General features: G+C 28.0%; 1 protein-coding gene across 5 annotated transcripts in view; it reads right to left on the reverse strand.

The window, feature by feature from the left end:
* LOC126903975 (histone-lysine N-methyltransferase 2D-like) overlaps nt 1-25,626 on the reverse strand; it is a 39,558-nt gene that overhangs the window by 478 nt on the left and 13,454 nt on the right. For 4 of the 5 annotated variants that reach the window (XM_050682573.1, XM_050682572.1, XM_050682577.1 and 1 more), the window contains 26 exons: nt 24,049-24,187; nt 23,594-23,721; nt 22,964-23,530; nt 20,460-20,655; nt 20,017-20,166; nt 19,799-19,954; nt 19,073-19,401; nt 18,866-18,998; nt 18,558-18,727; nt 15,635-15,854; nt 15,401-15,556; nt 14,957-15,306; nt 14,359-14,502; nt 13,678-13,820; nt 9,248-13,599; nt 9,090-9,190; nt 8,879-9,033; nt 7,067-7,242; nt 6,812-6,922; nt 6,013-6,749; nt 5,785-5,949; nt 5,616-5,725; nt 5,057-5,552; nt 4,678-4,969; nt 1,687-1,987; nt 54-183 (listed from right to left, as the gene is read on the reverse strand). In XM_050682573.1, coding sequence (XP_050538530.1) covers nt 54-183; nt 1,687-1,987; nt 4,678-4,969; nt 5,057-5,552; nt 5,616-5,725; nt 5,785-5,949; nt 6,013-6,749; nt 6,812-6,922; nt 7,067-7,242; nt 8,879-9,033; nt 9,090-9,190; nt 9,248-13,599; nt 13,678-13,820; nt 14,359-14,502; nt 14,957-15,306; nt 15,401-15,556; nt 15,635-15,854; nt 18,558-18,727; nt 18,866-18,998; nt 19,073-19,401; nt 19,799-19,954; nt 20,017-20,166; nt 20,460-20,655; nt 22,964-23,530; nt 23,594-23,721; nt 24,049-24,187 — 10,107 coding nt within the window. The remainder of the gene's footprint in view (nt 1-53; nt 184-1,686; nt 1,988-4,677; nt 4,970-5,056; nt 5,553-5,615; nt 5,726-5,784; nt 5,950-6,012; nt 6,750-6,811; nt 6,923-7,066; nt 7,243-8,878; nt 9,034-9,089; nt 9,191-9,247; nt 13,600-13,677; nt 13,821-14,358; nt 14,503-14,956; nt 15,307-15,400; nt 15,557-15,634; nt 15,855-18,557; nt 18,728-18,865; nt 18,999-19,072; nt 19,402-19,798; nt 19,955-20,016; nt 20,167-20,459; nt 20,656-22,963; nt 23,531-23,593; nt 23,722-24,048; nt 24,188-25,626) is intronic. The other variant, XM_050682575.1, reaches the window with a different exon arrangement.

Raw genomic sequence — 25,626 nt, forward strand, 5'->3', positions numbered from 1 at the left:
AAAACAAATTCTTAGAAATTTTGTAAAAAATTACATCATAACATAGATTTTACCTTGGCTTCATATAATTTTTCTCGATAATCACATAATTGTGAACGAATTATTTCACCAATATATTCAATAACCATAGTGTGTTTTTCTAGATCTCGTGCTGCATACAATCCTAAACCTTGAATTTTTGACCTAAAAAATTACAAAGATAATATTTCAACTACAGAAAAAAACCTTTATTTTTAATAGAACTTAGTTTTTAACAATAATAAATCTACAATTTTTTTTTTTTTTGTTTCTCTTAGATTAAGACAGGATAATTTCCAATGTTTGACAAATGTAATAAATATTAATTAATTAAATATTTTTAGTTAGTTTTCTTTTTAATTAATTGAAAAAAAAAACTTTATAACTTTGATGCGTAGTTGAGAAAATAACAAAAAAATACTCTACTAGATACCTAATGCACTTTATTTTTTTAGATTTTCAAAAAATATATAAAAAAATTAGAATAGCCAGTTTTTAGAGTAAATTTTAAGAAAAAAAATTATATTATCAATGTCTATAGAAATTTAAAGTTTGTGAAGTATTAATTATTATGTGTTTATTTTACAGTATTAAATATTAATCTAAGTAAAAAAAGGATAAATTAAGCATATTTTTACATTGTAGACCGGTTAGAATTAACTAAGTTTTTCAATGAAAATTAAATGGTTTAATTCAAGAAGGGCTTATATAGAAAAAAGCAATTTTGAGATAAATGCTTATTTTTCACTATTACATAACTTTTGATAGAAACAAGATTGCAAACTAATTGTTTCATTTAATAGTTTTTTTTTTTATTTTTTGATATTGAAGTAATTTTACCATCAGTAACTGTATAAAACATGTATTTTCATAAGTCCTTTTGGAAGTTACTTTTAAAATACATCAACACTATGCTAATCAAGCAGTGCCTATAGGAAGGATATGGGTTCTGACTCCTCATTATGAGAATAATTATATGTTTTAAAATGCATTTTTATATTTACTAAAGAGGTAAATAAAATATTGTTGCTCATATTATAGATTTTATAGATTGTTGTCAGGGGTTAAAATTTACTACTAAACAATAATAAGATATTTTTTTACCAAATTCTTTCTTGAAACCTACTTCAAAAAATTGATCTTACATTTTTTGCAAATTTAAAAAAAAAAAAAAATTTGTTCAATAAATTAAAAAATTACTAATGATATTTTTATAGTTCTAAGTAAAATAATAATTAGAAAATAAAACTAAGTATAATTAGTAAATCAAAAGCTATTAGCCTCAAGGCTACCAAACTATTTGACTTAATATAATATCTGTGTAACTTATGTGCTAATGACCAACAGTTATTCACTATCATTGTTAACCTACTCTAATTAATTAAATAACTATTTTATTGTGATATACATGTAATAACAGGCAAAGGTCTATGCTATTGCAGCTTTTATTTTAATAAAAAAAAATCTATTAAATTAGTCAAATCATTAAGGACTATTCTGTAGATTAAGCATAAACTAGTTCTTAATAATTATACTGTTTAATAGAAACCTTAAGTGATTATAAAATGAACGCAAATTTTGTTATCAGACACACGTCTTTTTTTCACAACCCATAGACACATAAAATCTCTAATAATAAAATAAAACACCATAAATTAAGAATCTAACCTGGCTAAATAAACATTATTTCTCCATTCCTGCTTCATTTTTTTATATTGAGATGACTTGGAATGAACAAAATGTTTAGAATAAGGGCATGTTGGAGGAGCTGATAGATCTAGTTGACTAAGTAAGGATGATCCATGAGAAGAAGTAAATGATCGAGGTATGTGTGATCGTAATTTTCCTGGTAAAACTACTCTTCGGCGACCCTCACATCGAGCACATCCACTTGGATTAACTGCCAAAGGTAATTCCAAAAGTGGATTACGTCCATAACGGAAACGATAATCAGTCAGTGTTTCAACACCTGTATTAAGTTAATTATTTGTCACAAACACAGTAAAGGAATTAAAAATCAATGATATATAAATATATATATATATAATACTGTTAAAATTGAAATATATTTTTAAGCTTTATTATAACAAAATATATATTACTAATAAATATTATTAGTAGTAATTTTAAATTATATTTACAAATAAAAGATAAAAATAATAATTGATATATCCATAAAATTTTTTAAATAATGTAATTTTTTTAAATTTTCATGAGTAAACAAAAAAAAAGAATATATATTATTATCTAAAATTAGTATTTATAATTGGACCCAACCAAACCCAACACTCAATGCATTAAAAATTTAAACTTTTAACCCATTATTTTGGAAATTATTAGTTTTAAAATATAAACTGGAAGTGATACACTGGTATGATAATATTTATTATTAGATATTTCTCGACTGTAATTCTCTTTCTGTTTAGGTAAAAAAATATTAAAAATTTCAAAATACTGGTCCAAAATTGTTATCGATCAGTCATTTTTTTAATTATATAAATGTCTACTTTATAAGATAGTTAAATATATTGATAGTTAATATATTAACATCCTTATAAGATATAAGCGATGAAATAATCACTAAAAAACAAGAAATAAATGACACTTATCAATATCAAAAATAATTTTCTTAACTTAATTATTATTTTAAAAGACATCAAGTAGTTAAAAAAATTATAGGATAATTTAAATAATTTGTATACATTAGAGCAGTTATTATTTTTCAACTATTAAAATTTAATGCCAAGTACTTGTCATTCTATTTTATATAATTTATACAAATTTTTAATTAAGTTTGACTATTCTAAGTCAACTCCTTCACGTCCCTCAAAGGGTCTGAAAATTGACAAATAAGGGTAGAATTATTGTTTTTTATATGTCTCTTATTAAATATTACACATAAGAAAAATTGCACATAATTAATATAGCAGTAAATAATTTTGGCAACAAAAAGTATTTAATCAAATTTTTTGTAGAATTGACAAATATCTTTTTTGTGATAATGATAAATTTTACATACACCAAATATGTTCAAAAATACATAAAAAATTCTGAGTATAATAAATATAGTTTAAAAAACTAAAAAAACACGCTTTTAAAGCACGTCGAAATAAAAAGTTAAAAATAATTTTTAAAATAAGTTTAAAATAATTATGAACAAAAAATACTAGTATTATTGTGATAAAAGCGTGGGTGCTTTGTGCCATATTTTTCGTATATTGAGGCACCCACGCTTTTATCACAATAATACTAGTATTTTTTGTTCATAATTATTTTAAACTTATTTTAAAAATTATTTTTAACTATTTAGTTCGACATGCTTTAAAAGCGTGTTTTTTTAGTTTTTTAAACTATATTTATTTTTTACTTTTTAGTTTCATGTTATGATAGTAGTTACTATCAATATCATGGTTGTTACGGGTAACGGGAAATCAGGGTTCGATTCCGGGGAGGGAGTCTGAGAAACGGCTACCACATCCAAAGAAAGCAGCAGGCGCGTAAATTACTCACTCCCGGAACGTGGAGGTAGTGACGAAAAATGACGATACGGAAATCATCCCTCGTAATCGGAATGAATACTTTATATCTCTTAATTAGAATAAAGCGTGTTAATAAATAAATTTTAATAGTAATTAGAATATATATATATATACAAGTAAAGCGACTTAAGTACGTAAACGTATCATGCACTAGGTATAACCGTATTTTGTGGGCGGGCGGGTCGGACTAACGTTATACCTGAGGTATAAACGGTGGTAGGAATATATAAATATATATACGTAAGGCGCATTAGACGCGGGCGGTATTGGTCAGTCAAAATAAAAATTTGTTTATATATATATAATATTGATGACAAGCACGCGTGTACGGGTACGATAACTAAAAATAAATTTTTATAGGAATAGTGTGCCGTCGTGTGGTGAGCGAGGCGTGGGGAGGGGTGAATGCGTTATGACAGTCTAGTCTAGACGACGGAATATGCGATAACGTGTGGCGTTTTGAGAGTTACATACATACATACATACATACATACAGGTGAAACTAATATAAGCGTGTTAAAAAAAGGTTGAAATACATTTTTTGTTATACAAAAATTTCAACTTTCTCATGTCCCTGTAGAGGATTAAAAATCATATTATTCAGTCACTAAAATATTATTGATAAATGATTGGAAATCATTCAATATTCAAGGAAAAAATTTGCCTTAATATTTTTTTCCTGATATTATTTGCTACTTTATTAATTCTGTACAATTTTTTCTATGTGTAACATTTAATGAGATGTATATATCCCATTAAATAAAAAACTACAATTCTATACTTATTTGTGGTACACCTAATTTTCAAATCATTTGAGGAACATGAAGGATTTGGCCTAGAACGCTTTATCAAACTTTTAAACGCTTTACAAACAAACAAACGCTTTATTAAACTTTATCAAAAATTTATATTAATCATATAAAATAAAATGCCAAGTATTTGGTATCAAATTTTGATAGTTAAAAAATAAGGACTACACTAATTTACATTAGTATTATTGTTAAAAATTATAAATATTCCAAGAATGACATAAGAGAAAACTTTCAATTGGAACTATTCCTTCTACAAAATCACATTTTTGAATGATCTTAAAATATTTTTAATTAATTTTAATACTAACCTGGTAAACTTTCTAAAATTCTTACAATAGCTGGTTCAGTAAGCCCAAAAAGGCTGTCACCGCTTACATGCTGGGGGTGGAGTTTCAAAATGTTATTAGCAATTCTCATACTTGCTATGGCTGATAGAACTCTAGACCAGACTGCTCTAGGGCTTGAATCTTTTAACTCTAAATCTTCATGATCAGCTTCTTGAATAACAATTCTAAACTCAGGACGACCGTTAATTTCATGAATAGAACAAATGTATCTGCAACGCTTATTTGGCACTCTCATACTCCAAAACAATCTTACCTTCATTTGAAAAAATTGTAATAGTTCAATATTAAAAAAAATATATTTTAGAGGAGCTATTTAAAGATAAATATAAAAATATCTTACCACTTTGAAACCAATTGGATAAATAGCAGTTGACGTGTGAAAAGCATTTAGTTGATGGGGCAATAATTGTCCAATATTTAGAAGAGTTAAACTCCCAACACGGATTAAAAATTGATGAGAACTAGAATGATGCATTACAGCAGCAACTTGTCGATTCTCATCTCTGTCAATATATACTCGACGATGAACTGATAATGTCGTGAGTTCATTTTCTTTATCACTCTTTGGAGCATGACCACTACAATACAGTGTTTTATTTTTGTAAAATACAGCATCATCTTTTACAGCACAAGGTAAGTGATAATTTGATGAACAGCGATGTTTAAAGCATTTTAATGTTGCACCAGGTCGTTGACACACTATACATTCTACACTAAGAGATTGACGCAAAGCTATATCAACTTTGATCAAGGCGCCATTAACAGTTTCATACACATCATCCGACCACAAAGCACAATTCAAATGTACCCATTTGTCAACATCAAAATTCAACAACCTACAATACATGAATTGGTTAAAACCTAATTTGTCTCTTAATTCTATATTAATTTATATATACCTAGATGGACCATCAGATACACCATCACCAAGCTGGTGACAAAATAAACACATTCGTTTGTCTTCTGGTTGTTTTGGAGATATAACTGTGATACCCATACGAAATAGCATCTATAACAAAAATAGTAGTTAGTTTTAGTTTAGAAATTAAAAACAAAAGCAATTCATACTTCCATCAACTCTTTATCAGTTGTCTTTTTATGCTTAGTAGAAGGAGCAGGAACACTACTTGTATTCCAACGTCTATAAATGGTTCCTTTAAATGTTGCCTTTCCATCATCAATTATGGCTTCATTTTTGTTTTCATCTTCATTTAATATAGGCTCATCAATATCCTAAAAAATATATTGAATTAATACCATTAACTAATTTACTCTAATATTTTTAGTTTAACTTACCATTTTTTCAACTATTTCAGTTTCTAGTATAGCCCTACTTTCACAGTCAGATTTCAAACGTTTAGGAGGAGAACCTTCAGACAAATGATTTACAATTGTTATGGCCTTATCTTTAGACTCTGAAGGTGGACATAATAATGAAGCAAACGTTTGAAAACAAAGAGTACTGCAAAAATATATCTCATCAGCACATTCTTCAGTAATTAAAAATGGAATTTCACTAGCTTTTTTCTTCACTAAATTATTCAAAATTACTAAATCACAATGACGACAAAATTTGGCAAAGCCATTTAAAATAGTCTGAATGTCTATTGGTGTTCCTTCTTTCCCATCTTTAGTTTTAGACCTATAGAGTCCCAATTTATGAGACATAGGTGTAACACTTCTTTCAGTGACTTTATAATTAGTAATATCAGGTAAATCAAGTAAAGTAGCTAAACCCTGTAGAACTCCAATTATATCATCAGCTGCTTCAGATGTTATAGTTAATGTAACTGTCATGGTATTTGAGTCTCTTAATGGTAGAACGGGGGATGTTCGTGGGGGTGTTTTTCCCACTTGAGTTAGTGAGCTAGGTCGTCCTCCTTGATTTTCTTTATCATCTTCTATACTAAATTTGTAGTTTGGTCGTGGTTTCAGAGCTAATGGTGCTACAAGCTGATGAACAGGTGACATATTTCGTGTAAAATTTAACAAAGTATCTGTTGAATCACTATCATCATCAAAACATTTTAGCCCTTAAAACAAAACAAAAAATTTAAATGTTAAATAAAATAGACAAAATAAAATATTTAAGTACCAGGATAATGAGGTGGTGTTTCACATGCTACCAATTCTGGTGAAGAAGAACTCATTATTGTATCAGGTGTATCATCTCGATCACGCCCAACTTCAAACTTTTTTTCGTCATCTAAAAAAAATTTGAAATTTAAAAAAGAGTATAGTCTATTATACAGTAAAATTATAAAAAAAATAGAAATTATGTGTTGGTATAATATTAACAATGTAATAGTGAAATCATATTGTCTGAATAAAATAATATTGGTTAACTTACTATCAGACTCAAATTTAAGAGGAATAAATTCTTCATTATAAAATCCTCTTTGAGTTGATGGTTGTGGTAATGGTGATACAGGTAATAAATCGCCAAAAGGTTTTGTATTATAATAATCACTTTCACCTGATAAAGTAGACAATCCCATTTCACCTTTCAAATCTCCTTTTTTAAAACTGAAATTAAACAATGAAAATTTTTTTTAGTAATAAATATTACTTCAAATTCTAAGTACCATTAACAAAATATTTTCTTCGAGATAATAACAGTAGTATTTAAAAAAAACTACTAGATAAAATTCGTATTTCTTATATTCTACAACCTTAATTTATTTATAATTCATTATATTATATGAATTGCATTTAAATTTTACAAAAAAAAATTGAACTTTAATTGTAGAGAGCAGAACAATTTTTTTCTCTTAGTAAAAATACTTTTATATTTAACCATTTTATTTTACCTCAAAAAATTTATGGTATAATTTAACATAATTTACTGAGGTGTTACCCATTGGTGACATCCTCTAGTAGTAAAATTGAACCATGTAATAATTTATTTTATAAAAAGAATTAATTACACACACACACACACTCACAAAATTAGTAGCAACTATCTTATTTAACTTTATTATTAGATAGAGAATTATTTGTTTAAGTAAAAGTTATGAAATAAAATAATAACTTAAGACATTTTAATAGTTTTTTACTCATGTAAGAATTTTATGTTTTTAATTGGTATTTTTATTAGTGATGTTACAAACCCTGATTTTTGAGGTCAAACTGAACTTATAAACAAAATTAGACATGGCTATACTTTTAATTTTTCAGCCAAAACCAAATCCAATCAAACAATCCAAAAATTTAATCAAACTCGAATTGCACATTAATTTTAGTTATTGTCAGACAAAACTTATTTTATATAAATTATTTGATTGTATTAGTTTGATTTTGAAACTAACTATTTTCTATTATATCGGTTTGTAAATTAAGCTCTTTAATCATCAACAATTTTTTTGCAATGTTAATATTTGTTTATACATATTTATTATTTTAGCTGAAATCTAATTAAGCTCTTTCATTTCTAACTTTAAAATCATGGTCAAGGTAACATAAATTTTATTTTCTATAAATAGGCACTACTGGATGAGTCTTTTAATGTTAGCCACTCAATTTCTCTAAAAATAATTATTTTTATTTTGTTTTTGCTAGTTACATATGTAATTCCATTCATCTGTTATTAAATATTTTTTATGTTCATCTCTTATGTTTCATAGGATTTTTAACTTTATTTTTTTAAATAACAACATGTAAATTGGACTATTCTATAAAATAGAAAATAATTTAATTAAAAAAAATAACTGGTTGATAATAATTTTTAGACCAGTATTTCTGAAGTTAATAATTTAAAGTAATAACAGGAGGTGAGGAGTAGGTGCTGCTATTTTTATTAATAGCAATTTCATGGGCAAACGCCTTCCACCTTGGTGTAAAGATGTTAATTACATCCAAAGTACTGGTCCAAAAGATGTTATCAACCAATCATTTTTTTCATTTGATCATTTTTTATTTTATAATCTAGTTAAGTATGTATGTAGCCAGTTAACAAAATTAAGTTACATCATTATAAGACATAGGATGAACATAAAAAATATTTTATAACAGATAAATTAAAGATATATATGTAACTAGCAAAAGCTAAAAAAAATTCATACATAAATTATTATTTTAAGAAAAATTGAGTCACCAGTATTAAAAGAATCAGCCTGTATATTTTTAGCTTAAATATTTTTTATAAAATTTATATTATACTAACTCATTTTGGTTAGCAATATCACCAATACCATAAACAGGACAGGCTGTCAAATTTTGATTTAAAGATGGCTCAATTACACTCATTGGTTGAAGTTGACGAAGTTGTGACATAAGAACATCAATAAATGAATCATAATCTTCATCAGGTTTTGAACCCTATTTAAACAAGTAAATTTACACATAATTCAAAAATACTATAATTATATAACTACTTTTCTATGACGTTTTTTTGGAATAACTGTAGAATTCACATCTTTACCCTGACTCTGTCTACGTTTGGCATAATATTGTCTACGTTTAATTCGTTTTTGATCTATTAAAAATAATATGCATAAATAAAAATACTAAAAAAATTTTTTTAAGAATGTACCTTGAGGGTCTACATTCATAATATCTATTGGAATATTAATTTGATTTCCAATGTCTGTGGGATCGACATTTCGAGTAGAATTTTGAGGTGAGATTAACTCATCTGATGACATAAGTTCTTTTTTAACATCTTTCTCAGGGCTATACCTAGTAGCTGATACAGGTACTTCAATCTTATTATCATCTTCAGATTGTTCTTGTTTAATTGCTGCATTTATAGATTCCATAATTGAGTCTGTTGTAGCTAGAGTTCTTGCTGGAAGTGATTGAGTTTGTGGGCGAGTTAATGTTTTATCTGATATCTGCAATTTTGATTGTACTAGTGTTTGTGATTGTAATGACTGGATTTGTACCTGATCTTGAGATTGTGATTGTGTTAATAGCTGCGGCTGTGTTTGACTTTGTGATATTGTAAGAGATGGAGTTTGTAATGATTGTTGTAAATCAGGCCGATTATTAGACTGTGTTTGTAATTGTGATTGCTGTTGTGGCTGCGATGGTAATGTGTTAAGAGAAGTAGAAGATTGAGTAGTTGAAATTAAAATTTCTGACTGTTGTGTTATAATATTAGTAGATTTTGGAGATTCTGATTCTGCTTTTGAAACTTGAGTATTAGATGATTCATTTTCTTCCTTTTTAGGTGAAAGAAGGGATGGAAACAATAATGGGGGAGTCGGAGAAACTGGTCTAGCAAGTTGAGCTTCAAGAGAAGGCACAATCGGTAAACTAATCGCATTAGATGTTGGTGTTTGATTTGCACAAGCAGTATTTTGAAGAAGTTGTTTTAATAAAACATTTTGAGATTCTTCAACAATTTTTGGAGTGCGAACATCTTGTTTAGAAGCACTTGTTACTATTGGTAGCTGAGAAAAAGTTTTAGATTCTTTTTCTTCAGATTTAGATATTATTTGAATTGATTTAGCAAGTGTTGAAGAAGAAGTTGTGGTTGTATATGATGTAATAGATTCCCAGGGAAAATTTTGTGATGGACTTTGCAGCACTGAAGTAGTACGTGTAGGCAAAACAATCGTAGAATGTTTTATATTGTCATCTGATTTTGTTGTTTCAATTTTAATGAAGCCATCTTTTTGCTTTGGTGACATAATGTTACTCAATATTTGTGCTAAATCAGAATTTTTAAGATTTTCAGACTTTGCCAGTAAAACATTTTGTTTACTTATGTGTTGTTCTTTGAGTGTATCCGAGTGATTAAGAATTATAATGTTTTTATTTTGAGCAGTACCATGAGATCGAAGTAAATCAGTAACTTTTTTGAATTCTTCTGTCTGATCAGTTTTTAAAACTGACACAACATGATTTTCTTTTTTTAGTGGAGGAGATGATACTGGTGTAACCACTGATTGTTGTAGAGATGGGGTAGATTTTGGAATTTTAGCATACGAATGAAACGAATAACTTGGATTTACACTACTTCTTTTTTCCTCCGCTACTTTTTCTTGGGATGAATCTTTAGAATCTTGTTTATGAAATTCAGATCTATTAGTGTCAACTTGAATATTAGCAAGAGGTTCAGGATCATTAAGAAGTTTATCTAAATTAAAAACCGGTTTTTCTGGTGAACCACTCTTTTCTTCTTGATCACATTTAATACTATCTCCAAGTTCATCAAAAAACATTAATCGGTTCATTTCTGAAGCCTCATCTTTTGGTAAACCACCAAGTATACTATCATCATTTTCATTTAATAGAAGACTTGGAGAATTAATTTCTCTATCAATTTCTAAGAGTTCTTCACCAACTCTACTAGAATTCAATGATATTTGTCCAGGGTCCATAGTCATGTGTATAGTTGATATCATTTGTAGATCATCTAATTCAGAACTATCTTTTTTACAGTTATCTAATAAATTAACATCTTTATAAACAGGCAGATTTCGATTTTCTTCATTTTTTGGTGATGTAGATATTATCATTGGATCTGTATTAATTCCTTCTGGAGCTTCTTTTTGTTTAGATATTTGTAAGGGAGATGGTGATGATGTTGTTATAGGAGGTGTTCTAGATTCCTCATCGTCAGAATCACCATACTCTAAAGAAACTAATGAAGATACTTTTGATACTGGTATAGCATTTAAAGGCATATCATTGCTTTTAAATACACTTCTGGTAACCTCATCTTGTGTATCTTTATTAACAAACTGCCTACCTGTACTCCACATTGGTACACCACCTCTAAGGCCTAACTTAGAGTAATAAAAATCTTTAGGCGGAATAAAGTTCTTTCCACCTCGAAGTCCTAACTTAGTATATTGATATCCATCAGATGGAACATTTATGTCTTCTCTTAACTCTTGTTGCTGCTGCTGTTGTTGTTGTTGATCAGTCATTAATGGACTGCTACCTACATTTGTTCTTCTAGCAGACATTGGACTTGTTGTTGGTCTGATATATGGGTTCTGTTGCATTGGACTCATCGGAGAACTTGGTGGACCAAGGTTATTTCTAGGACTTTGTGATGGTCTTGGGCTGGGTGAACTAGGTGGAGGTTGAGTAAATGGTGAAGTTGCTGGTGGATTTGCATATGTTTGAAGCATTGGGCTTTGTGGCATCAATGGAGAGGTGGTAGATTGAACAAATTGATTGTGTCTAGGACTTTGAGATGGCATTGGAGAGTTTGGAGTATACTGTACAGAATTAGGAGACTGAACAGGCTGTGGAAATTGTTGTGGACTTTGTGACAGCATTGGAGACTGTGCTGATATCATTGGACTATTAGGTTGACAATATTGCTGATTATTTGGAACAGGACTCTGTGGCATTGGTGATAATGGTGGCTGATTTGGACTTTGTGGTGGATGTATTGGAGATTGTTGTTGAGATTGAACAATCTGTCTTGTAACTTTTCCTTGTGATATAAGTTGTTGTTGAAGAAATCTCGATTGTTGCTGTCGTTGCAACAATATCTGTTGTTGTTGCTGCTGCTGCTGTCGCAATATATTTGGGTTAACAATTTCACCTGGTTCTTGTTTGATTATTTGTTGTTGAGGTTGCTGTAATAAAACAGACTGCTGCTGTGGAGACAACTGAGCTTGCATCATATTTTGCTGTTGAGGAGAACGTTGTACTAGCTTTTGCTGAATTTGAGCATTATGCTGAGCCATGATATGTTGCTGCTTGGCTAATTGTATCTGAAGCTGTTGATGTTGAAACAGTTTCTGACCCTGGTTTTGTTGCATCTGTTGCTGTTGTTGTGGTTGTTGAATTTGATGAGCTTGTTGTTGTTGCATTTGTTGAATTTGTTGTTGAACTTGATGAGCTTGTTGTTGTTGCATTTGTTGATTTTGCTGTTGAACTTGATGAGATTGAATTTGCTGTTGTTGGTTTTGCTGTTGAACTTGATGAGATTGAATTTGCTGTTGTTGGTTTTGTTGTGACTGTAACTGGTGTTGTTGCACTTGAAGAGACTGTAATTGTTGATGCTGAGATTGTATTTGTTGTTGTGGTTGAACAGAACTTTGACTATTTTGAGATGGTAAATGCATTTGATTTTGATTATTTTGAAGAATTTGCTGTTGTGGTTGTGATAATTGTATTGCATTTTGACTATTTTGTGTTTGCATATGTAGTTGATTTGGATTATTTTGAGACTGAAGAAACTGTTGTTGCTGAGGAACATTTTGCTGTTGCTGAGGAACATTTTGCTGTTGCTGAGGAATACTTTGCTGTTGTTGAGGAATACTTTGCTGTTGCTGAGGAGTATTTTGCTGTTGCTGTGTAATATTTTGCTGTTGCTGAGAAATATTTTGCTGTTGCTGAGGAATATTTTGTTGTTGCAACTGTTGAAATTGTTGTTGCTGTTGAAGTATTATATTCTGCCTTTGAATAACAATTTGTTGTCTTTGTTGAGGTGTTAGTTCTGTTTTACCGTCTTGGCTACCCACAACAGCTTGTTGAACAAGTATTTGTCTCTGTTGTTGGTTTTGTTGTCCATCATTCATTTGTTTCTGAATTTGCTCAATTTGTTGAAGTAATAATTGTCTATGCTGCGATAACACCATTTGTCTTTGTTGTACAGCAACAGGATCTTGGTTTGATGAACTACTCAGTTCTTGTTGTTGTTGAGAAATAAGTATGGCTTTTTGAGCTAGTTTCCTTTGCAAAATAAGCTGTTGTTGTTGAGGAGTTAATTGTTGGAAGGTTAGACGTGGTTGAGACTGTTGAACTTGAGAATTCTGACTTATAGTAACATTTGTTACAACTTTAGAACCCTGATATGTATTTGACGTATTTGCAGATGGCATTTGACCTTGTAATGATACAAGGGTTGGCCGTGCTCTTAATGTTAAGCCATCTGGGGAACGTACAAATCTTATAGGTGTCATTCCGGGATGTCTGTAAAAGTAAAAATTTAATTTAATTAGATAAAATTAATCAAATTTATGCTATAAAACTAATTAATTAACAACTTACCTTGATAATTGATCTTGATTACTTGGACTTAAATTTGAAAGACGTGGACTAGATTGTCCTGGATTACGAATCTGTGAAGTAAGACTCGCTCTAGGTGATGGTAACGATTGAGGATTATTTGGACTGTATGGGTTTTCATCACACTGCAACCGAAAGTTTAATTTATATAATAATGACAACGTTTACTTAACTATAAGATTAAAATAATCTTCTTATATAGAATGTTCAGTAAATAAAGAAACAGGTTTCTAATGTTTTCATTATTCATAAGAATTTACCTGTTTCCTTACTTACTGAACACTCTGTATAAGAAAACACTGAAAAATTACATAACGATGTTTGATTTTCAAGTTTTTTTTTAATGGCAGAGTTTAGTAACAATATCTTTGAATATGAATAAAAAATTTTGTTTTTTAAAAACTTAATATTTAAAAATTGTCACAAAAAAGCTCATTATCGCCAGTGTTTATATAAAATTAAAATATTAAAAATTATTTCAAACATTTTAATACATAATTGAAGAATTATTTAGGTTATTAGTAGATTTATTAGAGTATTCTTTGCAAAAAATTTTTATTTTTTATAATATTCCTATAATAAGGTAAATATGTGGTTAAATTAATATTGGATAAAATAAGGCAATAAATTATTCAAAAATAAACTACTACATCTAAATTATACCTGAGACAGTGGAGTTGTTATAGTATTGTGTGGAGACATAGAATTTTGTTGCTGATGGATTGAACCAGTTGAACTAGGGGACATCATAACATTAGGAGATTGTGGACTTTCTGCAGTAGCTGGACGATGTTTATTTTTGTATTCCTTTGAATAAATTGTCTATAATTAACTTTTAAAGCTCACAAACGAGTTAAGTAAGTAAAGATTAAGAGATAATAATAAAAAAAAATAAAGACTAATTAAGAAATACAGTAAAATTACATAATTTAAAATTTATTTCCAGTTAATGAAAATTAATTTAATGATTCTTAGTGATAATTGAAGTACTATGTAAATATAGTACAATTAGTAACCTAACTAAAAAATAAAAATTCATATTATTATTAAATTATATTATTTAATTTAGTGACTAAAATTTCATGATAATTTATATGTAGAGCTGATATAATTATATAGGATTACAAAATCTTGATTAATTGACTCATTCAAAATTATGTAATATAGTTGAAATTTAGAAATTAAAAAATAATTAGATAAAAATGTAACTACTATAAAACCTACAAATAATAAATAAGAAAATTCATAAATTGCAATTTACCTGAACAATGGCCATATGCTGTTTATTTTGTTTACGACTAGTTTCCAATAATTTTTGTAAAACTTGTTGTTCAGCAGTTATACGTTGCAATTCTATTGTATCATGATCTGACAATTCGTTGCCTTGTTTTCGAGCTACTCTTTGTTTACTATTCATACTTTTCTTCATTTTTCTCAACTTTTGAACCTCACTTTCATAATGTTTTAATTGTTTAGTAACTATATTACTTTGTTCATTTAGCCACACTTCATATGTGTGCTGTAATTGTCTATCTTGCTCTGTAGCTATTACATCTGGTGGTTGAGGAGGTGGTGTCAATACTGGAGCATTAAAAATTGGAACTTTTAAAGCTATCAAAAAATATATAATATTTTTAAACTTCAATTATTGAATATTAAATTAAAAAAATATAAATATTATTTATCCAACTCATTCAATACTAACGCTGCTCAGAAAATTGTTGCTTAACACCAGACTGACCTTGAATTTGTTGAACTTGATTCCAATTTTGAGAAGGCTGTGTAGGTCTTTGCACATATGTTTGTCTTTGCATTTGCAATTGGTCACTAATTTGATGTTGTAAAACTCCAGAAGCACCACCTAATTTCAAATATTATTTATGAAATTTAATTTGCATATAAAAAAACATTGATATCAATTAATTAAAGAAAAAATTACCATGCTGAATTATAGGTGGGGAAGCAATTGCATTACTACTAGTTGATGAATTCATAACATCAGCACGTAATAGCTCAAAATCAGCATCACTCATCAAAGCAGGAAGAGTAGAACCTGATGATGAAACATTGCTAACAACATTTGATGAATCAGAATTTTGTCTTTTTTCTTGTTCACGCTTTTCTTGCTCTAATAATTCCTCTAATAATAAAGGTTGCTCCTAAAAAAGAAATATTAAGAATACGGGTTTCAAAGTTAAATTAATATAAATTAAAAATTAAAAAATTAACTACAAAAAAATATATATTAATAATACTAGTAACAAAACTACATTAATACTCAAAATTTAACTCAATGATACAACATTTTTTTATATATTCAATAAATATGTTCAACTAAGTACAATTTTAACCTATTATTTTATAAACTCTACAATGAGTGTGAAATATATCCATAAACAAACTCTAAATAAATAAACAAAAAACAACAAATTTTTAACGCAAAATATTTATTATTTTAAACAATACATAAAATGGAAAAAGCAAAAGATAATTAAGTTTTTTGAAGTACTAACTTAATTATAGAAAATATATATACAACATTAGACAGGGATTGTATGTAAATTTAAAAATCAATAAATAACAAATAATCTTCAATTCTAACTTGAACAACCAGACTGGAATGTTTTTTATTTTATAAGTTTTGGTTACTTTAAATCATTTTAAACACTTTTTTTCTGTTTCAAACTAGTTCTCAGTTTTCAAATTAAATTTGTTTTTATTTTAATTATTTTTTTTTTAACTTCAATTCTAATACCGGTTGATAAAGATATGTTAATTACTTTGATATAAATATTTATAATTAACAATGAAAATAAAATTATAATCAATTGATAAGATTTATATAGAAAATAAAAAACCTAAATGAAGCATTATTTTTATTTTTATTTTATTATTAAGGGTTTTAATTAACACTTTTTAGTTTAATGTATTAAGGATATCTTTTTGATTCCAATGTATTTTAAAGATTTCAATTCCAGAAGTGACCTTTTTAGTAAAAGGTTTCAGCTATACAGGTTTTAATTAAAATTATATTTTAATGAAAATATACAATATTCTTTGACTTAACAGTAAATCTAAGACTACTCCTTTATTATACTAAATAAAAGTTTAATATACCAAGTGATAAATAGTGCTTAACTTTTTGTAATACAAATGAAGAATTATTTAGGTGTTTGAAAATTTTTACTTTATTATAGTACCTTAGTTCATTTAAATAAATGATCAACAATATTACTCTTAATTAATATATTAAATAAACAAGATAAAATGAGTAATAATAGATAAAAATAATTCAATACCCACAATTATTTTTTATTTTACCTAAATAATTTAATATAATAGTAGACTTAGTCTTGACTCAAAAATTAAATAAATATTTTTGTATATACAGAGTGATTTGTTATGTTCTATAAAATATTTGAAAATAATATGTTTCATTTAATTTCTTTCCAGAAACTTAAAGTACTCTATAAAATTAATAATGAAAAAAAAAATTGTTTTATTCTTCTATTATTATTCCATATAAACAAGAATTGTCACTTACGAGGGTCTAAAATTAAAAGAACTAAAATTGGGATTATTATTCTGTTCCAACAAATATATAAAATATATTTTAATGTGAAAATGATATACTATTAATTATATATTGGAAAGCACATTTTTTTTAAGAAATAAAATTTTACAATAGTATAAATGGAAAATGAAAATTTAATTTTGCTATTGTGAAAAATAAAAGATATTGATATACCTACTATAGGTGCAATCATGATACAATATTTACTACAATATAGTTATTAGTAATAACTATATTTTGTTAATTATTAATTATTATTTTACAGCTCCTAGTTGAGAAATACCGATATTAATAATCAGAACTATACCCCTACACTATATTTTAAATAACCAACAACTTCTGTAGCACTAGTTCAAACTTTATTTTCAACCATTAACTTTCATAACCATGTTTGTTCTAAGGGGTTGGCCTGACCTAGTGGGTAGAAACGTATGTTTCGACGCATGAAGTCCCAAGTTCAATTCCCAGAATGCCAACAAGATTTTTTTTGTGATTTTCTTATTGGCGTCTGATCTCTGGTGCAAGCCGGCCATAATACCTGTCTCGTCATCATTAGCCTAGGCTAAGAACCATCTTTGACTCCCTAATATGTGAAAGAGGACCACCACCATTTGTGGCATGTCAAGTTCAGGAAATAGAAGAATGTAAAACTGATCATACATTTGTTCCAATATGTACATAAATAGAGTAATTTTATCTGGTAAGAAAATATTTTATATATAAAAAAAAATATTATTTTCTTAAACCAATAAACCCAAGAGGTATTATTTGAACATCCTCAGTAAATTTGAGTCAATACCAAGTTTAGTTTAGTAAAACTAATAATGTGATCAGATGTGCCGGTGAAATTTTTCAATACTTTAGATAAATAAAAATATTTATCTCACAATATAATATTTAACATTTCCTTCTTCCATATTTTTAATTACCTGAAGTAATAAAGGTCTTCTTTGAATTTGAACACCCATTAGACCGTCCAATAACGTATCATTGAATGGTAAGGAAGCCCTCAAACGGACCTGAAGGGCCACAATTGTTAATAAGATCCCAACATTTTTTAAGATATACTTTTTTCAATATAACAGTTAAAAAATTGCACTCAAAATATTATTTACAAACTATTTTAGTTTAATTACTTAATGATTTGTAAAAAATTTTGTTATTTTAAATAGTTAAAAATTGCATGCATTAATTTTTTTTCAACTACTGTAAAATCGCAAAAACCAATACATTTTTTTATGTATTACATATTAATAATTAACCAATTTACATAAAATAAGTTTATTACTTGATTATGTCCTGGATATGGAGGTGGAGGTCCAGGATATGGTGGTGGTGGAGCTAATTGCCGAACTTGAGAATTTCCTTGGGGTAAAATTTGTGGGGTCACACCTATACTACGATTTGGTACCATTGTTCTCTGCATTTGTAATAATCGCTGCTGTTGTGGTACAGAACCTTGAAATAATTAAAATTTTTTAAATTGATTTAATACTATAATAATATTGGTTAAAAATTAGCAAACAACTTAATAAGTTCTGAAATTTTACAATAAAATTTATACTTTAGAACATGGTGGATAACGTAATATTTTACCTGATGCAATAGTAGCAATTTTAGGTAAAGATTGATTGCTATCTCCTGAAAAGTTAGCCATAAAATTAACATTTGTTTCCCTATTTTGCATCACATTATTAAGCTGACTATTTTGTTCTTGATTCATTTGAAGCTAAAAATTAAATCATTATGGTAGAGTGCATGCAATTTAGTAAAATTTGTTTGTTAAAAATAGATATAACTTACATGTGATCCAACATTTGAAGGATTTTCAATTTTTGGTGAATGGGGTACTTCTTGTTCATATTTTTCAATACTTAAAGTCTGAGGAACGTTATTGTCATTTTTTCTATCATTCAAATTACTTAGTCTCTGCAAGCCATCTGTTTCTTCTTTAAGTTTAATATCTCTCTCATCGGTGGATTTATCATTTGACACAGGTTTGTTATGGGTACTTTTACTAGTTTCCTCATCATCAACAAGATCATACAAAATATTTGTTTTATTACCACAATCTAGATTGTCCAATTCAGGATCAGCATATTCAAGTATATTGAAATCAGCTCCCATTTCAGCTATAATTATTAATATAATTTTAATAGAAGTAAATTTTTTACTTTGTATATAAAATATTATGATTAATCACATTAAGTTTTAAAATAATAACTGAAGAGTACAAGGGAAAATGGTAGTAGGCCATTTTTTGATTTCGATGTTATGGCTTGATTTGATAGCCCATTGGCAGTAGGCAGTGGTATTAAGTAATAAAATCTATTTGGTGAAAAATGATTTCATTTTTCTAGTATTAATGTGTTCATTTCCGTTTTACTATTAAATAGATAGAAATTTATAATTTTATTTTTGTTCTCCTAAAAAAATTATTGAAATAGACTACTACTGTTCTTTTCCTGTACTTTTCAATTTCTATTTACTCGTTAATAAAAGTAGAATGCAAAGCATAATAAATATTACCCAAGAGTTCATCATCATCATCTAAATCACCCAAAAGAGCATTAACACCATCAACTTCACCAATATTGTGACTGTCACCTTCTTGTTGTAGTTTTTCTAATTCTTCACTAACACCATCAGGCATTTCTTCATTTCTACTATCAATAGTATCAGCACCTGTACAAATTTTTAAAATTATCACAATAACAATAAGTTTACTGTTAGATATGTAATTTTACATTTCATTGAATTTTGTTGATTTTGCTGTTGCAAAACATTATTTTGTCTATCCATAGATGTGTTTTGAGTTATTGAATTTGGATCAGACATAACTGAAGTAACCTCATTAATACCAGTGTACTTCTGATCCACATTATTATCACTAGTATCTAATTGTAAAAAAAATATATACATATTAAGTAATCAATGAAAAAGTTCAGTTAACTATAATTTTGTAAATTCAAAATAATAAATTAAACTAATTTTACTTGGATTTAAAATTATTTAGATGGATTAATAGTTTTCAAATTTTAATTTTAATTCTATACAATAAGAATGTTTTTTATGACACAATATTTCATAATTTTATTTATCAATTTAATTGGTTTATCATTTCAAATTTTGACTGAAGTTTTTTAATATTAATTTATACACATTGCAGAATTATTATACTTTTAATTACCTGAAAAATGTTGTTGAGAATGTTGTATTATTTCATAAGCTCTAGTATTTTGTTGTGTCAAAGCTTGTTGTGTAATAGGACTCTTAATACCACTGTTATTAAAATGAGATGAATTCATATTACTATTAACAACAGCTGCTCCTCCTGTAGTAGATCTCTGTTGTTGAATCAATAACCGGAATCGTGGATCTAACAACTAAGCAAAAAAATGAATTTAAAATACAATATGATGTTTACAACAATATTTTTTTATTATAATCTTACATTATTCTCATAAAATACTTCAATATAATAAAATAACATCTAAATTATATTTTTTAGTAGTAAATAAATAAATATTATTTAATTCAAGTATCTGAAAATCTCAGAAAATATAATCTGGCAGAACATGAATCGGATAACATAACATTGTGGTCAAAGACAAAAGAATCTCTAACAAAAGCTGCTGAGAGATTTCGAGGTAAGCACATTAAACAAAATAAAAATCATTGGTATAACTTGGAGTGCCAAGTTGCGATTAACAAGCGAAGTTTAGCTAGACAAAATATGATACTGAATCCTACACCAGAAAACTTTAATGAATACTCAAAGCTTAGAACTGTAGCCAACAAAGTAATTAGACAACAGAAACGCTCAATGGAAAAAAAAGTTTTAGAAGATATCGAATTATATAAGAAAGAACCGAGACTGTTTTTCAAGAAGTGTAGGTCGGTTAAGGAAGGATTTAAAGCACGTATTAATTTCATCACAGACAAAAGTGGTAATATAATTTCAGAACCTAGCGAGATTGTAATCAAATTTCAAGAATTTTTCGAAGAACTCCTAAATAACAAAAATAACCGCATCGGAAGTAACAATAATGAAAAGTACGAAGAATTAGTGTATCATACAGCAGAACCTGAACTTCTAGCACCAAGTATCGAGGAGATTGAAATAATCATTAAATCACTAAAGAATAATAAATCTCCAGGGGATGATAACATAAATTCTGAACTACTAAAAATTGCAGGAAAAGATGTACTAATTAACCTACACCAAATTATAACGAATATATGGAACACCGAACAAATAGAGCAGGAATGGTCGTCATCAATTATTTGCCCAATTTTTAAGAAAGGGGACCCAACAAAAGTTGATAATTATCGAGGTATTTCGTTATTAGACACTGCGTATAAGGTGCTCTCAATAGCTATCTTACGAAGGATAGAAGCATTCGCTTTTGACATAGTAGGAAAATATCAATGCGGCTTCACAAAAGGAAGATCCACCAGTGACCATATCTTTACGCTCAGACAAACAATGGAAAAGTATTATGAGTTTGACAAAGACTTACACATGATATTTATAGATTTTAAACAAGCGTACGATAGCATCGACAGAGAACAACTATGGATAGCATTACAGAATTTTGGGTTGCCCAAAAAACTTGTAAATCTAGTTAAAAGCTGCAATTCTAATGCTACATGCAAAGTGCGTTTCTTGGGAAGGGAGTCAGGGGACTTCGAAGTCAAGTCTGGTTTAAGACAAGGGGATGCGCTATCCCCGATTCTATTCAATATAGCATTGGAAAGAATAGTGAGAGATATGAATGAAACCCGAGAAATGGATTTAAATGGTAAGGGAACATTGCTAGCATATGCTGACGACATTGTCATTCTTGGAGACTCTCAAGTCGAAGTAGAAGAAAGTACAAATAAATTAATTAAGTCTAGTAAAAGAATGGGCCTCAATATAAATGAGAGCAAGACAAAATATATGATCATGAGCAGGCGTCCAAGAATTTTACAGAATCTCTCCGTAGATGAATATACATTTGAGCAAGTAGAAGACTTTAAATACTTGGGGGTTAATTTGAATAATAGGAATGATATGCATAACGAAATAAGGTTGAGGCTGAATGCGGCAAATCGAGGATATTATGCAATGAGCAAAATATTCAGTTCTAAACTTCTCTCCAGAGAAACTAAGAGAAAGCTATATATTTCCTACTTACGGCCCATAGTAATGTATGGTTGTGAAACGTGGTCAACAACTAAAGGGGACGAGACAAAGCTACTAACATTTGAGCGAAAGGTTCTTAGAAGAATATATGGTCCCATACATAATACGGAAACAGGTCAATATGAAAAGAGAACTAATGCAGATATTGAAAGAATCTTTAATGGACCAAATATCCAAAAATATCTTGTATCAAAAAGATTGGAATGGGCCGGACACATATGGCGAGATAAGGACAGTCTAATGAGACAAGTTTTGGTATCTAAACTAAATAAAACACGCCCCAGAGGAAGACCACGTCAGCGTTGGCTGGATCGGATAAAGAAAGATTTAATTCAAGTAGATGAAANAAAAAAAAAAAAAAAAAAAAAATTTAATTCAAGTGCAATTTAAAACAGAATTTTAAGTTAATAATGTGATATATTTATATATATATATATATTTTTATTTAAACATAGTTATTCATTTGAGAAATAAATCTTTTTTTTTACACCTTTTAAGCTTACCTGAAATTTAGGATCTGTCACTCGTTGACGAATAATCATTTGAGTATTTGGAGCACCCATTTGCTGAAAAGGCATACGTTGAATTTTAACAGCACTAGGTGGTAATGGTTGACGAAAAGTTGGCCCTGATGAAGGTGATGCATCAAAATCTTGGCTTTGCACATTTTGTGTATTTAATTCTTGATTTTGAGATTCTTCTGAATTCCATAATCGTTGATCAGTTGGGAGATCTTTTTTAAATTGTTGACGTTGCAATAATTCTCTTAAATGTCTAGTCATTTCTTGATTAGCTTGGGGTGATGAAAATACATCTTCTCGGGCACGTGGAGATGTAGGACTAAAATGCACACTTCTTTGTTGCTGAACTACTGAGCTAGTAGATATTGGTGGACTAAATAAATCAGTTGATCCTGGTGTTGGTTGAGCACGAGTATATTGGGGAGACGGTGAAGCTGATGCCGGACTAACAACTCGAGTTACTTTTAAAACTGGTGAAGGATATGGTGACCGTGATTGCTGTTGAGAAGTAATGCTACTGGGACTTTGCAGAGGTGTAAGTGAACCATCCTTTAAAAATATAAATTTAAATTAAATTAGATTAAAATATCATAAAATTATGATATCAATTACCTGATTTGTTGATACTTGTAATTGAGTAGCTAAATGTGAAGTGTGCACTAATACTTGTTGATCAGAATTGCCAAATTGATTAGTATCGATTGATAAATTTCTCTGTTGTACAGGTACTCTTTGATAAACTAAATATAAAATTAATATATTATTAAGACTAAACATCATCAATCCCAATCCCAACTATTTGAGGTCGGTTCTGCCTTAACAATATGACAGTTTTATACCAGCTATCAACCTATGCAACTTCATTATTGCTGAGAGAATCACTAAGGGGATAAAGTTTGTGTTTTTGTTAAAGTTCCCAAATGGGTGACCTATGGAAACTAACAGCAAAGTGTATAGCTAAACATTAGCGCTAAGATGGCAACTGCGCTACATCACGATTAAAGTATTATTTTGACTATAATATATATCTCTTTAATTTCAATAAAAAAAGGGTGTTTAATGTTTACCTTGCCCACGTTGATCTTGTACTACTTGTTGTTGTTGAACAGCTTGAGCTTGCTGCTGTCGCATCGCTTGAAGCTGTTTCCACTGGCGCTCATTTTCAGCTTCTCTTGTTCTCTGCTGAGACATCATTTTATCTTGGTCCTGTTATTATATAATAAAATTAATTATTTAGGTTTTTATTTTTATTTTTAATAGTTATAAATGAAAAATTTAATAAAAGCTAGGTTTTATAATTATATATAAGCATGATTCATTAAATATTTTTGTGCCATATTTGAAAACAAAACTATTGAAAGTAAGTCACTTGTGGACATAAATAATCCAGATAACATTTTAATATAAAAATTTAATTAATTGTACTTAAGAATGAAATTTTAATTAGGTTTAAAATAAAAGTATATAACTTATTAAGGATTGCCACAAGATAAAAATTTTTAAAAATTGTTGATTTTCCAGACAATTTTAAAAAAAAACTTGTAGGTATAGATTATTATTCATTATTTATGTGAAAGAGTGATTTCATCAAACTCCTCTCTAATTTTTTTTATTTGTTAACTAATTGGAATTTTCAAATTAAGAGGTGTTGAAAACCAAAAACAACTCTTTATATCCCTTGCTTAGGTAAATTATACAATAGGTATAAGCAAAAATTTTAAAAAATCTAAGATATTTCTCTAACATTTCAATGATTCTCCTCACAATTTTGAAGTATTACTTTTTTAGGTATTTTAAACTTGTGGCAACCATAACTAATTATTATTAAGTCATACAACTTAACTTAAAAATAAAAAATAAATATTAATTTAAAATTACAATAGAACATAAAATTTAAACACAAATTTTTACTAAAAAAAATTGTATTTACTTAATAAATCATCATATATATATGCATTTAAAATAGAAATAAGAGTAAGAAAAGAATTGTTACTGATTATAGAGAATGTATCTAAATATATCATAACTCTTAGTAAACTAATCAGATCATAAAAGAAGAAGTCACTTCAAAAACCTTGTTTAAAAAAACATATTTCTTTATATAAACTTTTTACATATTTAAGCTTAAAATAGCTAATTCATAAAAGAGTAATACATAATAAGTCACCATTAATCACACCCTTAAAAATTAAGTCAACTATTTGCTAATTATAAATTAAATTAATAAGCTTCAATTACTAAAAAACTACATCACACCATGCTTTAAAATAGTTTCAAAAAAATGATTTTATCATAAGATAAATACATATCAACACACAAATATAAATACATATATTTATGAATAATTAGTTGATAAATTATACATAGCAACAATATTAGTATATAATTATGATTACCAAATAAAAATCTATTTGTGAGATAATTTTGATCCTTTTTAAGATATCATTCAAATTACTTTTAACAAAATAAGGTTCTTAAAAAAAAAAAAAAATTATTTTGGCACACGCGATAGTTGTACAGAAATTCTACAACTCTACATCAACTAAAACTTAGGTATTAACTAACCATCACCAAGAACAATAAGTTTTATCAAAAAACTAATTTGGTCAAGATATAAAATATAAACAAGAAAATTGACAAAATGA

This window comes from Daktulosphaira vitifoliae, unplaced genomic scaffold (assembly GCF_025091365.1).
Source record: "Daktulosphaira vitifoliae isolate Bord-2020 unplaced genomic scaffold, ASM2509136v1 Scaffold_4, whole genome shotgun sequence".
Taxonomy (NCBI): domain Eukaryota; kingdom Metazoa; phylum Arthropoda; class Insecta; order Hemiptera; family Phylloxeridae; genus Daktulosphaira; species Daktulosphaira vitifoliae.